Consider the following 17337-nt stretch of genomic DNA (forward strand, 5'->3'; position numbering starts at 1 on the left):
TAAATAAATAAATAAATAAATAAATAAATAAAGTTATATGCATATTAAGAACAGATTGTGTTCTTTCCCTACTCCTTTTTTGTTTTCCCTTAGGATGAGATTCTGGGTGTTTTCTACAACATAAACAGTGTACAAGAATATACCATGTGTGCAGATGCCTGCAGTTGATTTTGTGTGTAGCTCTACATGCTAAGTAGTATCACAGCAAAATGTAACTATAATTGACTTCACAGCTGCCACTTTCAGCCAGGAAAATCACATTGCTTAGAAGAACACATAAGTTATTACAAAGATTAAGTAGGCTGCAGGCTTCATCTCTTCTCTCCTTCTAGAGAAAGCATATGCAATACCCTATCAAACTACACTTGCCCCCTCCTTGTTCCTAGAGTTTCTTTTCTGCCTTTCCAGCATCAGTGCTGAAATACGAAGATGGCTCACTGGGTACCAGCAAATCAGGGCTCCCTTCTCTCCAAAAGAAAAAGACAATTGAAAATAGTATCAAGATATTTGATGTTTTTCGGGGTGCCTGGGTGGCTCAGTTGGTTGAGTATCTGACTTCAGCTCATGATCACATGGCTCATGAGTTGGAGCCCCACGTAGGGCTCTGTATTGATAGCTCAGAGCCTGGACCCTACTTCGGAAACTGTGTCTCTGTCTCTCTCTGCCCTTCCCCCACTTGTGCTCTTTCTCTCTCTCAAAAGTTGATAAACATTAAAAAAATGTTTTAAAGATGTTTGATGTTTTTTAAAGACAGAAAGCTCTGCACCCAATTTCTATGTGTGGGTTTTCCCTCCATACATCCAAGCAATTATCTGACACCAATTGGATGAAGCTCAACTCAATTCTGATATTCTCTACCCAGAGACATCATCAGATTCTACAGGTTAAGAGCTCAGTCCCACAAGACTTCCCTCCATTTCAGATGCCAAGGATGTTACCTGTGCTTTTGACTGAAAGGTTATAAATCTCTGGTTCCTCATGACCCTCTCCTTTGGTTCAGTTAATTTGCTATAACAGCTCACGAAACTCAGGAAACCAGTTTACTCATTAGATCACTGGTTTATTATAAAAGGATATGACTTACCAACTTCCAGATGGAAGAGATCCATAGGGCAAGGTATGGGCAAAGGGCATGGAGCTTCCTCACCCTCTAAGAGAACCACTGTGCCCAAATCTCCACCTGTTCACTCATCTGGAAGCTCTACAAACAAACCCCATCCTTTCTAAGTTTTTATGGAGCCTTCAAAACATAGGCAAAAGACCAAACCATTGGCTGGGTCAGGATTGAAGTCAACCTCCACCCCCTCACCTCTCCCCAGAGGTCAGGGGGGTTGGAACAGAAGGTTCCAATCCTTTAATCCTAGAGTTGGTTCCTCTGGCAACCATCCTTAGGTCATCTCATTAGCGCAACAAAAGACATCTTTATTGCTCTCAGCCTTTAGGAAATTCCAAGAGCTCTAGGAGCTCTGTGCCTGAAACAAAGACTAAATACATCACAAAGAGCACCAAAGCAGTCCTTTAGGAGAAAAACCAAACCTTTGTTGGGCTTCCTTACATTTATCTTATGGATTACTACTGTTATCGCTTTGATTTCCCTGTAGGAGTTGGGCACTATTTCCTTTACTGTGGATTGGGGTCCTGAGTCCTCCAAAGCACACAGCCTTAAGGCAAAAATCAAACTGTTAACAGTTTGTTTGGGAGATGCAGCCCAGGTTGGGGAATGCAAGGACAACAAAAAGGAAAGCCAGGCAAACCAAAGAACAATTCGGTGCAATGCAAGTTACTGTCCAGGCCACAAAGAGCCTTGAAAAGATACAGCACTCAGCAGCTTCATTCACTTGGCAAATGAGTTGAAAGAGAATATAGAAAGCAATTTAAATGTCTTATTTCATAGAGGAAGAAACTCAGTTTTATTTCCTGGGAAGATGACAGTGTAAAATATATTACACTTATAACACAACTGTAGCCTTACTGGCACCTTTGACTTCTCCCTCTCCTGCTTCCTGCATATCCATCATCATATCTGTAAAAACTCCCTTGGGTAAAGGTGAGAGGCTTGCAAATGTGGAAATACCAACCATTGTTTGATCTCAAACTCTATTCGGGTAAAAGGTCAGGGGTTGAGCCACCTACCTCCTCCTGGCTGGAGCAAGCCCCTGAGATGTAAATCTTTAGTGAACATTGTGATTAGAATGGTCAAACATGTTCTTCAAGCAACTGTTAAGCAACCCCCACCTCTAACCGCAGAATTCTCGCTTCTGTACACCGGCTTCACCCCTATCCCTATATAAACCCTGAGCTATGGCTTGGTGGGGTGCTCTTCTGAGGACTCTTCTAAACCTGAATAACCAACTCCTTTTGTGTTTTGTGGGCTTTGTCCTTGGTGATTCTCCTTTGGAAAGGGAGGTCTTAACAATATCCATCCCTGCCTCTCCTTCACTTCACATCTCCCAGCCTACTTGGCAGCTTCATTATTTTCTCTCCAGAATGAATAAAATACCCTCTAATGACTTTCTCTGCCCTCATCCCCCCCTCTCCTCCTGTCACTTCAAACTGCCCTTTGAAAAACAATACCTCTGATCTCATCATTCCTCTGATAAGATGCCTTCAGTTACTAACTCCCTTATGCCTGGAGCAGTGCTTCTTCAACTTGACCTTGGATCAGAATCACTGGAGGGCTCAATAAAACACAGACTGCTAAGACTCGTCCCCTTCCCCCAAGTTCCTAACCCTGTAGATATGAGATTGGACTCCAGACTTTGCATTTCTGATAAGTTCCAGGTGATGCTGATGCTGCTGACCTGGGGACCATGTTATGAGGACCATTAGCTGAGAACAGAGTTCAAACTCCACAGCATGGCCTTGGGGATTTCTCATTCTATTTCCACTTCCCTCATGTCCCTCCTCTCCACCAAACGCCTGTGGTCTGCTCACACCAGACTACCAGCTTTCCAAGCCACAGTCTATACCTTTGCTTCTTCTGGACCTGTTCTCTCTCTCTGGAATGCTCCTCTGCTTCATTCTCCATTTAAAAATGCCCTACTCTTCACTCAGGTCTCACTCAAATGCCACTATTATGGGGACTTTCCTCCAACCTTGCCTTCAAATTACAAATCCCCTATTTCCTTGTGTCCTAATACTTCATATATAATCTTTATTAATACAGATGTGATATCAAAATCCACTCCCTTGGGACCGAATCAACCCCATTCTGTGCCCTTATTGTTGGTTACGTTCAGCAATAGAAAGTAGCAGCAAGAGATAGGAAGGTAGGGGGAGCCAGAGGTCGGGGGACTTATTTCCCTTGCTGTCTCTGGAAAACAGCCATGATTCCCCTGGAATGACTTTCTCCTGTAGGTATATGGCTCATATCCAGTTTGAAGCCACTGCCTCCGCCCCTCTGGCCAACTTAGTAGTCTTTAAGTTTTAGCAAGCACCTCTGGCCCGTGTGATTGATTAACTAAACCCTTCTTGGTATGTCTATAGATCATGCATTGTTTCCTAGAAAGACTTGGAACCAAACCCTCTTGTACAGTCTGGCCAGCTCCTGGCACCAAAACACAACCTCTGATTACCCACCGTGAGAACTTCTGTGGCTGGCACCATTGAGTCTGCATGCAATCAAGAAGTGTTAAGGGGCACCTGGATGGCTGAGTCCCTTAAGTTTCCGACTTTGACTCAAGTCATGATCTCATGGTTCCTGAGTTTCAGCCCTGCATGGGCTCTTTGCTGTCAGCATGGAGCTCACTTTGGAGCCTCTTTGCCCTTCCCCCCTCCCCCCTGCACCCCTTCCTCCTTTCCCCGACTAGCTCTCTGTCTCAAACATAAATAAAAATTAAATTAAATCTTAAAAAAGGTGTTACAGACTACAGACCACTGTGATCTCTTTTTACTGATTAACTTCCCTTTTAGTTTCTTTAAAAATCTACTGACCAGGCAGAAGCCTTGAAGTTGGTTTTCAGACAAGAGTCTGCCTTCTTCCCAGGTAGACAGCTTCCTAAATAAAGCTTATATTCCTTTTCAATCAAAACTCCTCTCTTGAGTATTGGCCTTTCTAACCAAGGGCAGCCGAACTTGGATTCTTGTAACAGGTTCAGTACACACTCCTCTCCCTTCAGCCTAGATGGTAAGGGGAGAGTGAGGCTGCTTCAATATTTCTCACTGATTTCTCTTATCCCTTTGCTTCCACCAATATAAGTAATATGTTTACTAAACTCTCTTTGATTACCCATTTTGAGTATACAGGTGACCCGAACCCCTTTAGAAAGTTCACCTTTATTTATTTATTTTTTTAAAGTAGGCTCTACACCCAACTTGTGGCTTGAACTTAGGACCCTTGACCTTAGGGGTATGTTCCACCCCACTGAGTCAGCCAGGTGGAAAGTTCACCTTTACAGATAATTTGCTTTTATGACAGACCTACATTAGTACCTGTTTTCACTACTGGAAAGAAATTCGAAGGGTATCTCATACTTTTTCTCATTTAATCTCCATTATAATATAAAGTAGCTATGCCTACTGTTAACAGATGCAATCGACTGGGATCCCACACCTGATGAATCGCAGAGCTCAGAATCTGGACCCCAAATTTGTGACAAATCTGTCCCAAATGGGTGCTACAATCTTTAGACAGCTGTTTGCAACCTCAAGACCACAACGTAGGCAGAAGTGCTTTTCATAGAAAAGAAAGTGAAAGAAAAGGTACAAGCCGGTTGGGTAGGTCCGGGGCGGTGACAGTGACCAGCGAAGCTGGGGAGAGCTGCGCCCTGCTTCTCAGGGCCTGGACACGCGAAGAATTTGGGCACCAACTTGTGACTGTGCGAACAGAGCCCAAGAGATCGAGAGGCCCGGAGCCTGAGGTCGGCCAGGAGCGGGGCAGCCAGACCCGCTTCCTGGCCCCCTTCCTCCGGGAGGATGGTAAGGGGAACCACCAGCGGGGGTGCGGAGGGCGGCTCGCGACACTAGCACCCGTTGCGGAGACAGCTCTGCCTTTGAACGCTCTCTTTCTAGGCAAGAGCTTACCGCCGGTCTTGATCCGGAAGAGAGTAGGATGCTGGACATCATTTTTCTTGGAATCTTTGGTCTCTTTGCCCTTAATTTTCAAAAATTCCTTATAAAATAGGCATATTAATCTTTCATCTGTGATAATAATATTATCACTACTATAACGTTATATTATGTTATCCTTTCAGTTTGTCATTTGTCTTCTGAGTTTGCTTATGGTGGTTTTTTCCCTCCATGCAAACGGTTTTTATTTTTATTGGAGAGTTTACTAATCTTTTATTTTACTGCACTTGGAATTTGGGGCATATTTTAAAAGCTTTCCTCATTGCCCAGGTTATAGTCACGCATTTTACTTGTAATGCTTTATTTTTTACATTAGATCTGTGATACATTTGGAGTTTATTCTTGTTTACGATTTGAGGAATGGATCAAACTTTATCTTTTTCCCAAATGGAATCCAGTTGTCCAAGCACCATTTATTAAAAAGATTAGCACTGCCTCAGTAACTTGAGATACCTTTGTCATATACCAGATTTGTATAGGTGCTTTGGCTGTTTCTAGAACTTCTGTTTTATTCCACTGACAGGTTTATTCATCTGTTGCAGAGATGCTTTATTACATATTTTAATGTCAGGACTAGTTCTCCTAAAAGCTCTTCCTTCCTGCTGTGTTCCTAGCTCTTCTTATGTGCTTATCTTTACTTATGAACTTTAGGATTGACTTCTGATTTGTGATGGGCATCAAAAAAAAGTTTATTGGGATTTGAACTGGATTTGCATTAAACTTATAAATTAGACAGCTGACACTTTGAGAGAGTGTTGAGATGGTCTAACCAAGAACAAAAGATTCCATTTCGTTTGTTCAGGTTTACTTTTGTGTCTTTAAAGAGTGTTTATAGGGGCGCCTGGGTGGCTTAGTCGGTTAAGCGTCGACTTTCGCTTAGGTCATGATCTCGCAGTTCGTGGGTTCGAGCCCCACGTAGGGCTCTGTGCTGACTGCCAGTTCGGAGCCTGGAGCCTGTTTCAGAGTCTGTGTCTCCCTCTTTCTCTGACCCTCCCCTGCTCACGCTGTCTCTCTCTCTCTCTCCTAGAAATAAATAAAAACATTTAGGAGTATTTATAGTTTTCTTACATAGAATATTTCTTGTTAAGTTTGTTTCTAAATACTTTATCTTTTTTTTCCTATTATAAATGAGATTTTTCATTCATTGTATCTTCAATTTTGTATATGAATGCTATTGAGTTCTTTGCATTTTTAAAAGTAAAGTACAATTTATATACAGCATATTTATAATTTTTAGTGTACAGTCTGTGAGTTTTGACAAATGTATACAATCATGTAACAACCACAAGATATAAAAGAAAGATAGAAAAAAGAGTTTCATCACTCCCCCAAAATACCCACCAGTTCCCTTGGAATCAAGTTCACTCAAGCTGAGCCCTTGGCAAATACTTGTCAGATTTTGGTGCTGATAGTTCCAGAATGTCATATAAGTGAAACTATACAGCACATAGTCTTTTGAGACTTGCTTCTTCCACTTAGCAAAAGGCAGTTGAGTTTGATCCACATAGCTGGACCTATCACTAATTTGCTATTGCACTCTAATTTAATTCCACAGTAGTTAGCGAACATGCTTTGTGTTATTTGAATCCTTTTGAATTTATATATTAAGATTTGTTTTCTAGACAAATATGGACCATCTTGCTTGATACATTCTGTTGTTGGGTTAAGTGTTCTATCGATTAGATTAAGTTGGTTGAAAGTGTTGTTCAAGTCCTTGTGTCCTTACTTACGTTATGACTAGTTGTACTGTCAGTAATTGAGAAAGGACGCTGAAATCTCCAAGTATAATTATAGATTTATTTCTCCTTGGAATTCTATCAAGTTGGGTTTTATATATTTTAAAGTCTGTTATTAGCTGTACACATGCCTAGGATTGTGAATTCCCCTTGGTGAATATATTTATTTGTCACTCCAAAAATGTAGAATAAATGTTCTTATATTTATAAGCATTTATAAATACATAAATATAGAATATCTTTATAGTAATATAGATTACAGATGTTACATTATAGATTACAGATATTATATAATATACTGATATATATTTATAGAAATATATAAATATAGAACTTTTATTCTATTACTTTTAGAGTGTTTAAAGTTAACATTTTTTTAATTTAAAAAAACTTTTCAACGTTTACTTTTGAGAGAGAGACAGTGTGAGTGAGGGAGGGGAAGAAAGAGAGAGAGAGACAGAGAGAGACAGAGAATCCAAAGCAGGTTCCAGACTCTGAGCTGTCAGCATAGAACTCCACATGGAGCTTGAACCCACGAGCTGTGAGATCTTGACCTGAGCTGAAGTCCATGCTTAACTGACTGCCCAGGCACCCCAAAAGTTAACATTTTTAACTCATCAGGGTCTAATCTGATTATGGTTAGGTGTTGATTATGAGGTCTGAACTTAAAATCTATTTTTCTTCATAATAAAAAGTAACTTTCCCAGCAATATTTCACTTTCTTATTCCTCTTAATACTTTATGCTAAGCTCTTTGATAAATTAAGGTTTATATCTGGGATTTCTATTATATTTCCTGTCACATCATCTATTCTTAATTTAGAACTATTTAGCTTTAGGGGCGCCTGGGTGGCTCAGTCGGTTAAGCATCCGACTTCAGCTCAGGTCATGATCTCACGGTTTGTGGGTTCGAGCCCCACATCGGGCTCTGTGCTGATGGCTCAGAGCCTGTTTCAGATTCTGTCTCCCTTCTCCACTCATGCTCTGTCTCTCAAAACTGAATAAAGGTTAAAAAAAAAATTATAAAAAGAACTATTTAGCTTTATAATTACTACTTAAAGACGTATTTTAAAAATTGGGTGGAAGATACAGAAAGTTCCCATATACCACCTGGCCCCCCTCAAATTCCCCCATTATCAATATCTCACACCATAGTGGTACACTTGTTACAATTGGTAAATCTACATTAACGTGTTATTATCACTCGAAATTCATAGTTTTTTTTTTAATTTTTTTATATTTTTTATTTATTTCTAGGAGAGAGAGAGCGACAGCATGAGCAGGGGAGGGTCAGAGAAAGAGGGAGACACAGACTCTGAAATAGGCTCCAGGCTCTGAGCTGGCAGTCAGCACAGAGCCCGACGGGGCTCTAACCCACGAACCGCGAGATCATGACCTAAGTGAAAGTTGGACGCTTAACGGACTAAGCCACCCAGGCGCCCCTCGAAATTCATAGTTTACATTAGAGTTTATTCTAGGTATACTACATTCTATGAATTTTGACAAAAGTTTAGTAAACATATATCCACCATTATAGTATCATATGAAATAGTTTCACTGCGCAAAAACTCCTCTGTGCTCTGCTACTCATCCTTCCCTCTCCTCTAATCTCTAATACCCACTGATTTTTTTACTGTCTCCCTAGTTTTGCTTTTTCCAAAATATTATGTAGTTGGAATCATACGTTAGCCTTTTCAGATTTGGCTTGTTTCACATAGTAATATACATGTACATTTACTCCATGTTTTTTCATGGCTTGAGAGCTCACTTATTTTTAGCACTGAATAATCTTCATTGTCTGGATGTCCCAAGGTTTATTTATCCATTTACCTATTGTAGAACATCTTAGTTGCCTCCAAGTTTTGGCAATTATGAAAAAAGTTGCTACAATCATCCATGTGTAGGTTTTTGTGTAGACATAAATTTCTAACTTGTTTGGGTAGCTACCAAGCAACATGATTGTTGGATTGTATGGGAAGCATATGTTTAGTTTTGTAAGAAACTATCAAACTGTCTGGCAAAGTGAATGCCATTTTCATTCCCACCAGCAATACATGAGAGTTCCTGTTGCTTCACATCCCTTGTCTGCATTTGGTACTGTCACCACTGCATTAGGTGTGTAGTCGTATCGCATTGTTATTCTGTTTCCCCCTCTCTGTCCCTCCCCCACTCCTGCTCACACTCTCTCTCAAAAATAAATAAAACATTAAAAAAAAAGTCAGACACTCAACCGACTGAGCCACCCAGGAGCCCCTAAAATAATTTTATTGAGATATAACTTACATGCCATAAAATTCACTCTTTAAAAGTGTACAAGTCAGTGATTTTTAGTGTATTCATAGTGTTCACTGCTACCTATTTTTAAAAGTTTTCATCATCCCAAAGAAACTCCATTTGCATTTGAAGTCACTCCCCTTTCCCTCCTCCCCACAGATTCTGGTAATACTAATATATTTTAGTCTTTGTGAATTTAAGTGTTTTCCTAAGTAGTTGTATCATTTTATATTCCTTATCAGTCCCGTCAACCATCTTATAACAGATTTTTCCCTGTCAGTAACAGAAACTTCTTTCTTTTCAGTAATGAGTTGTAGCTCTATTAATTGACATCATTTATTGTCATGTTTGTTTGTTCGTTTTTCCTTGTGATTTGGTGAGAAGACCTGACCTTACAAAGAATATATTAAATTTTACACAATCATTTAGCCAGAGTTACTATTTTCTCTCTTTCCTCCTTCCTTCCTTCCTCCCTCCCTCCCTCTCTCTCTATTTTTTCTTTCTTTCTTTCTTTCTTTCTTTCTTTCTTTCTTTCTTTCTTTCTTTCTTTCTTTCTTTCTTTCTTTCTTTCTTTCTTTCTGGCAATGAGTGAATCTATTTTCTTTCAAAACATTTAAAACATTGGAAAGTAATATATAAGGCCAAAGCCTTTCAAATCTCAAATCAGATATAAAAACTAACATCGTAAGCATTCTTGTCTCCTTAAAAATTGCTAAGTTGGAAGACCTCAGTACAAAGTAACACTTTTCAGAAGACTGGAAAAAATGGATGAAATGGAAGTGGATAAAATAGAGGAATTTTTAAAATACCCTCCACAAGCCTCTATTTTGATTGCATTTCACAATATTCAAGACACCTGCCTGAGAATGTGCTCTCCTTGCTTGTGGAGTTGAATAGTAGCCGGTAAGAAACCAGTGGTGACTTCAGGATGGAAATAATACCCAATATTAAAGTTGCTGTCATGATTTTTCTCAAAAATATTGGTAAGGCAGACAATATCTTTTACCCTTTCATTTGCAAATTGTGGTTGTATCTTACTTTGAGATTCCAGGCATCCCACAATGGGTTTTGTTTAAAAGTTGTGCTCTTTCTAACTCCCAGTAAGATGATTGCAAAGGACTATGTATTATTACTTCTGATACTTCTAATAACTAGCATTTATGAAGTGCTTTACTCTATGCTAAGCACTGTGCTAAAATTTTACTTACTTTATCTTAAAACATATAGCACTATGAGATAGGTACTGTTATTATCCCCATTTTACAGATAAAGAAATCTAGGTTTAGTGAGAATGAAATGATTTGGTCACAGTCACACTACTAGTAATAATCTGACTTTGGGGGCACCTGGGTGGTTCAATTGGTTAAGCGTCAGACTTCAGTTTTGAAGTCTGGTTCAAAACTCATGGTTTGTTGAGTTCTAGCCCTGCGTCGGGCTCTGTGCTAACAGCTCAGAGCCTGGAGCCTACTTTGGATTCTGTGTCTCCTCTCTCTGCCCCTCCCCCACTTGTGCTCTGTCTCTGTCTCTCTCTCAAAAATAAATAAATGTAAAAAAAATATTTTTTTAAAATTCTGAGTTTGGAGTGTATTTCTTTGTTTTCTTTTTTTTATTTTAGAGAGAGAGCATGAACAGGGGAGAGGGGCAGAAGGAGAGAGAGAGACAGAGAGAGAATTCCAAGTAGGTTTCATGCTAAGTGCAGAGCCTGACGTGGGGCTCAATCCCACAATACTGGGATCATGACCTGAGCCAAAATCAAGAGTCAGACAGGCAACCGACTGGGTCATCCAGGCACCCCTTGAGTGTATTTTCTTAACCACTGTGCCTGTGTCCTCAGATTTCCTATGAGCATAAACAAATTTATTTTTATGACAATGACATATCCAAATAGAGACAAAGATATGTTGAAATTAGTGGAGGGGAGGGAACAGAGAGAAATTAGATTGGGGAAACAACATTGTATTATAATCATCATTATTAATATCAGCTTACAAAATGGCTGCACACACTTGATTTCATTTAGGGAGATAGCTCTTGATCCATGTTCCCAAGATGGTCTTAAGTGGAGGCCAGTGTGCACTCATGCATTCCCAGTAAGCAATGTGGGATAGGTTGAAGTCAACACTGTGAAATTTAACTTTATGTAGAAATATAGTCTCTAGGGGCACCTGGGTGGCTTAGTTGGTTAAGTGTCCGACTTTCGCTTAGGTCATGATCTCGCGGTTCGTGGGTTCAAGCCCCGCGTCGGGCTCTGTGCTGACTGCCAGCTCAGAGCCTGGAGCCTGTTTCAAAGTCTGTGACTCCCTCTCTCTCTGACCCTCCCCTGCTCATGCTGTCTCTCTCTCTCTCCTAGAAATAAATAAAACATTAAAAAAAAAAAAAGAAATATAGTCTCTAAATTTTAATTCTTACTTATAGCCTCTAAATCAAGTTATTATTTAAAATCTGTTTTCTTTTGCTATGAAATTATAGTACCAATGAACTGATTTTTATTTATAGATGTCAAGACATTTGTTAATGTTTGTCAGACACTATAGAGTTCAGCGATTTCAGATCTTCCCAAGATTTCTGGAACTGACAAGAACCATAAGGGTTAAAAATCTGCCACCTCATGTTGATAAAATTACATAACAAATTTCTTGGAAAACCCCACAAATGGAGGAGAAGGGGTAACCAAAGTGCAGCTTTTCCCAGAGTAGAGTTCAGCCCAGATTGAGTTTTCTGACTACAAAGGTAATTGATTTCTCTTCTTTCTAGATCTTTGCAGTTATTATAATCATTTCATGCACAAATGAAGTCAAATTAGAGGTCACAGAAGTTTTTAGGAAATCCATCAAAGCCACCCATTCTTACTGGAATATGCCATGAATTAACTCAAGGCTTTGAATAGGTCTTTGTGAAGACCTAGCCAAAAGAATTGGTTTTTGTGCAGTAAAAAGAAACAAAAAACAAAACAAAACAACAAAACCCCCCAGACAACAAAAACTTCTCTTGACCTCAATTTCTCTGCAGTTACTACTTCCTTTTTTTGTTTCCCTTTGCAGAAAAATTTCTCAGTTGAGTTTGTCATTACTCATCCCATTTCCTCTCCTCTTAATTCTTTCTTACATCCATTCTAGAAGAAGCTTTAGATCACCCTTCCATCAAAATTGCTCTCATCAAAGTTACCAATGACCTCCTAAACTAAACTCACTAGCCACTTTTCAGGCTTAATCTTACTTAATCTCTTTGTAACATTCCACTCAATGATCACTCTCTCCTTCTAAGTGCACTTTGTTCACTTGCTGCTAGGATGCCACACTTTGGTTTTTTTTCCTGCCTTGGTAGCTGCTAATCCTCATTCTTTTCTCATTTTACCTTCTTTTCTTCAACTCTTAATTTAGAGCTCAGTTCTTTACACATACATACACACACACACACACACACACACACACACACATACCCCAGGTGGGATTTGTGTGATATTCCTCAAGCATTCCTGGTTATAAGGACAAAGGAGAGGAAAGAAAACAAATGACTAGCTGATAGAGAGTGCAGTCATACAGGACATGATCTCCATCAGTTTACAAATGTCTTGGTAAATTACAGGAAAAAGGCAATCTTATCAATAGCCTAATTAATCTCTGGAAACTTAGAGAGTCTGTTTCTTGGAGCCCCAACATCACCCCTCAATAGTGATATGGGGAACAAAGGCAAGAAGAAAATGGCAGGTAAAATTAAATATCGTCATAACCTGCAGCCCATTGACAAATACTTGAGGCAAATGCAGCGTGTAACATTTCTCCTGGAACCCCCTACCATCCTAATGTTAATTTAGCCTTACCAGAAGGAAAAAAACCATAGCCTGACAATAACAAGGCCACAGGTATTTTAGGAGACCACTTTAGCATATCAAAGTCCCTCTGAAGGCCTCCCTTTTGACTTTACCCCCCAACTTCATAGTATAAAACCAGCCATTGTTCACCACCCCAGTGCAGCTCTTTCTGCCCATGGGTCCTGTCCCTGTGCTTTAATAAAATCACCTTTTGCACCAAAGATGTCTTCAAGAATTCTTTCTTGGTCATTGGCTCTGGACCTCCCCCCCCCCCCCCCCCCCCCTTAACCTCCAACCTCCTTGTTGCTCAGGCCAAAACCTGGGAGTCTCTCACATCCCATACCTAGTCTTTTAGGAAATCATGTTCCTTTTAGCTTCAAGATATATTCAGAATCTGATCACTTCTCAAAGGGCACAATAAGAATTTGGAAAATTAAGTGAACCATTTTAAAGGTAGTAATAGTCTCCCAAAGAGCTTATGCCACAGAGAAGTTTATGTTTTAGATAATATGAATAAATAAATACCATTATTAATGGCCATATCTCACCTACACATCCCCTCCCAACTATGATCCTTAGGAAATGTTGCTAAAGCCAAAAAATACCCCAGAAACTATAGGTGGAGATAGAAGGCTGGGAGGTGGAAGTGAATGAGGTCACGAGAAGAGACACAAAAATTAGGATCTTTGTCACATAGCTTTGAAGGAAACCAGTCAATCAGGAAAGCCAAAAATTGAGATCCTCTCTAGAAAGAAAAAGAGCTTAACTTTCAATAGTGTTTTTTTTTTTTAACTTTTAATGTTTATTTTAGTTTTGAGACAGAGCATGAGCATGGGAGGGGAAGAGAGAGAGGGAATCACAGAATCCAAAGCAGGCTTCAGGCTCTGAGCTGACTCCAGTACAGAGCCTGATGTAGGGCTTGAACTCACGAACTGTGAGATCATGACCTAAATTGAAATCAGCCACCCAACCAGCTGAGCCACTGAGGTGCCCCTCAATAGTGGTTTAAGAAGCTAATAGTCTTAGGACTAGACTGAAATAATATCTGATTCTCCATACTGCAATGAATGGATACCGCTGGACTTATTTTAATGTTTATTTATTTTGGAGAGAGAGACAGAGTGCAAGTAGGGGGGACAGAGAAAGAGGGAGATACAGAATCTGAGCTGTCAGCACAGAGCCCCACATGGGGCTCGAACCCACAAACCAGGAGATCATGACTTGAGCTGAAGTCTGACACTTAACTGACACTTAACCCAGACACCTCATAACACTGGACATTTTCAACTGGTACTTTGTGAGAAGACAAGTAGTTAGTACGGGTTCCCTCCCTTAGCAGACTTCTACATTTAAAACTAATTCTTAGGACTCATGTCAACCTCCCAAAGTTGCAAAATATGAAGATCTCATCTCTTTTGCATACTTGTCACCTAGTCCTTAGCTAGTGTTGACATCTGAAGAGCTTTTTTTTAAACCATTAATTATGGTTATACTCTGGTAAATGGTTAATGGCTAAGCATATTCAATGTCTCTGGATAGAACTTGCAAGTTGGGTTAGCTAAAAGCCTCAGTCTGCACTCCAGCCATTGTTGAGCTAAAGAAGCCAGCAGGGGACGCAGAGTGATATAGAGTACAGTGCAGCAATTTACAAACTTTTTGTAAACCAGAAAGCACCAAGAATAGATATTTTATATCCCAACCCAAACCTTATACAAACACAAAAACGTTTGTTGTGATTTGGAAAAAAATGTTTTGCTGCAACATGCATTTCTTGCTATGGAACTATCATACTCTGTTTTCTATTCTATTGGTTTGGTTTTTTTTGCTTGGGTTTTGAGGCTTTTGTTGTTATTGTTGTTTATAATTTTTTGTTAAGACCCTTAAAATTGATATTGCTGCGTATAGGAGGATTAGGAGGAACTTGACGGAGGAACAAGGGGGAGAAGAAGGGCGGAAATGGTGGGGGAAAGGGAGAGAGGCAAACCATGAGAGACTCTTGAATGCTGACAAAAACTGAGGACTGATGGATGTGGGGGGGAGGGGGGATGGGCATGGAGGAGGGCACTTTGGGGATGAGCACTGAGTGTTATGTAGAAACTAATTTGACAATAAACTATTTGTAAAAAAAAAAAATTGATATTGCTGGCATAGTTATTAGAGGTCGGCATTCAGCAATGACTTTGACACAAAGGATTAGGGAGGTAGGGGTTTTAACCTCCACTATCTCTACCAGCCTTACTCTTCAAGCCGTCCTAAATAAGCATACAATCTGTGCTCGTTTTCTATTGCCCCATACCAAATTTAGTGGCTTTACAGAGCAAACATTTATTATCTCATATTTTCTGAGGGCCAGGAATTTGGGAGAAACTTAACTGGGTGATTCTGGACGAGAATCTCATGAGGTTGCTATCACCTGGTTCTTTGGGGCTGTAGTATTCTGAAGACTTGATGGAGACTGGAGAGTTTCTTCTAGGCTCACTCACATAACTGCTGCCAGAGGCCTCAGTTCCTTGCTGTGGGGGCTTCTCCATAGGGTTGTTCATGACATGGCAGCTGGCTACCCCCAGCTGAGTTATCTGAGAGAGAGAGGGTAGCAGGGGCGGGGGACATAGTGCCTTCTGTAATCTCGCCTCAGAAGTGACACAGCATCACTGTGTCATATTCTGTTGGCCACAGAGACCAACTCTGATACAAGATGGAAGGGAATTATAGAAAGGCACAATTACTAGGGATCATTGGTGCCATCTTACTTACACAACTCAAGGAAATACTGCTTCAAGACAAGTTCCATGTACCACCCCCTACGTCTAGCCAGATTGTCACTGCTAAGCCTTCTATACAGAAATAGAGCACCACCGGCCTTCAGAATCTCAAGGATATATACCTAATTTCTAGAATTTACTAGCTGGATAGCGATGGCCATGTTACTTTCTTATTCTCTGTTTTGTCATTTAAAAAGTGGATATAGGGGCCCCTGGGTGGCTCGGTCAGTTAAACATCTGTCGTTGGCTCAGGTCATGATCTCAAGGCTTGTGCGTTCAAGCCCCACATTGGTCTCTGTGCTGACAGCTCAGAGCCTATGGCCTGCTTCGGATTCTGTGACTCCCTCTCTCTTGCCCCTCCCCCGCTCATTCTATGCCTCTCTCTCTCTCTCTCTCTCTCTCTCCTTCAAAAATAAATAAACATTAAAAAAAGAAAAAAAAGAAAAAGAAAAAAGTGGGATATAAAACCTATCTCACAGGGTCATTGTGAAAATTAAATTAAGTAGTATAATATTTGTACACTGCCTGACACAAAACAGTATTCAATAAATAAAGTTACTGTAATTATCATATTAAGAAAGAGTATTAAGAAATCCCTTAGATGTTTTTATAGTAGCTCCTAAGCCACATAATCTTTTCCCCAACTTGTGCAGTTACTCTTTGGACTTTCCTTAGTGCCCTGCCTTTCCTTTCATGCTTCTCAAAATGTCTTGGGGTCCCTTTTACCCAACTGCTATATGTATTGCTGTAGAGGACTCACAACCTTCTCCAGAAGGATTGCCTTCAGGAGGCTAAAGGTCTAGAGACTGGAGGTTCCTGGGAGTTTATATTAATCACCCAACCAGGATGACCTGTAGGCAATAAGTGACTGGTATAAGATTCAAAACACCCAGCTCCCAGTCTCAAGGTTAGGATAGCACCATGATGCAATTTATATACTCCAGAGCTCCTTGCAGGATTAGGCAGGAGCCAGGCTGAACCTGAACCACATTCTCTGTCTTTGTCTCTCACTTTCTACATGTTTTTCCTGAGGGTACTACATTAATAATTCACTTGTAATGAATCCTCATCTCAGGCCCTGCTTCTAGGGAATCTGATCAATTTTATGAAAATTTTTATTACAGTATGCAATTGTTTTTAATATTTTTGACTATTATAACTATTCCTTTAAAAATGGTATTGGCTTGTGGTGCCTGGGTGGCTCAGTTGGTTAAGCATCTGACTTTACCTCAGGTCATGATCTCATGGTTTGTGGGCTCAAGCCCGGCATCTGGCTCTGCTGACATCTCAGAGCCTGGAGCCTGCTTCAGATTCTGTGTCTCCCTCTCTCTCTCTGTGCCCCCCTTTTGCACTCTGTCTCTCTGTTTCTCTCTCAGAAAAAAATAAACATTAAAACAATTTTTTTTTTCTAGGAGAGAGAGAGAGACAGCATGAGCAGGGGAGGGTCAGAGAGAGAGGGAGTCACAGACTGAAACAGGCTCCAGGCTCCGAACTGGCAGTCAGCACAGAGCCCGACGCGGGGCTCGAACCCACGAACCGCGAGATCATGACCCAAGCGAAAGTCGGACGCTTAACCGACTAAGCCACCCAGGCGCCCCTAAAACAATTTTTTTANGGGGCTCGAACCCACGAACCGCGAGATCATGACCCAAGCGAAAGTCGGACGCTTAACCGACTAAGCCACCCAG

The 17337-nt window shown here is 40.5% G+C and overlaps 1 protein-coding gene across 1 annotated transcript in view; it reads left to right on the plus strand.

The window, feature by feature from the left end:
• Positions 1 to 429: 429 nt before the first annotated feature.
• The window catches only part of PARP15 (poly(ADP-ribose) polymerase family member 15), a 46833-nt gene continuing 29925 nt past the window's right edge, over positions 430 to 17337 (plus strand). Inside the window, 4 exon segments of the mRNA XM_039240642.1 lie at positions 430 to 441; positions 1602 to 1768; positions 4702 to 4736; positions 4739 to 4917. Coding sequence (XP_039096573.1) covers positions 430 to 441; positions 1602 to 1768; positions 4702 to 4736; positions 4739 to 4917 — 393 coding nt within the window.

Source organism: Hyaena hyaena, unplaced genomic scaffold (assembly GCF_003009895.1).
Source record: "Hyaena hyaena isolate Hyena2069 unplaced genomic scaffold, ASM300989v1 scaffold_180, whole genome shotgun sequence".
Lineage (NCBI taxonomy): Eukaryota > Metazoa > Chordata > Mammalia > Carnivora > Hyaenidae > Hyaena > Hyaena hyaena.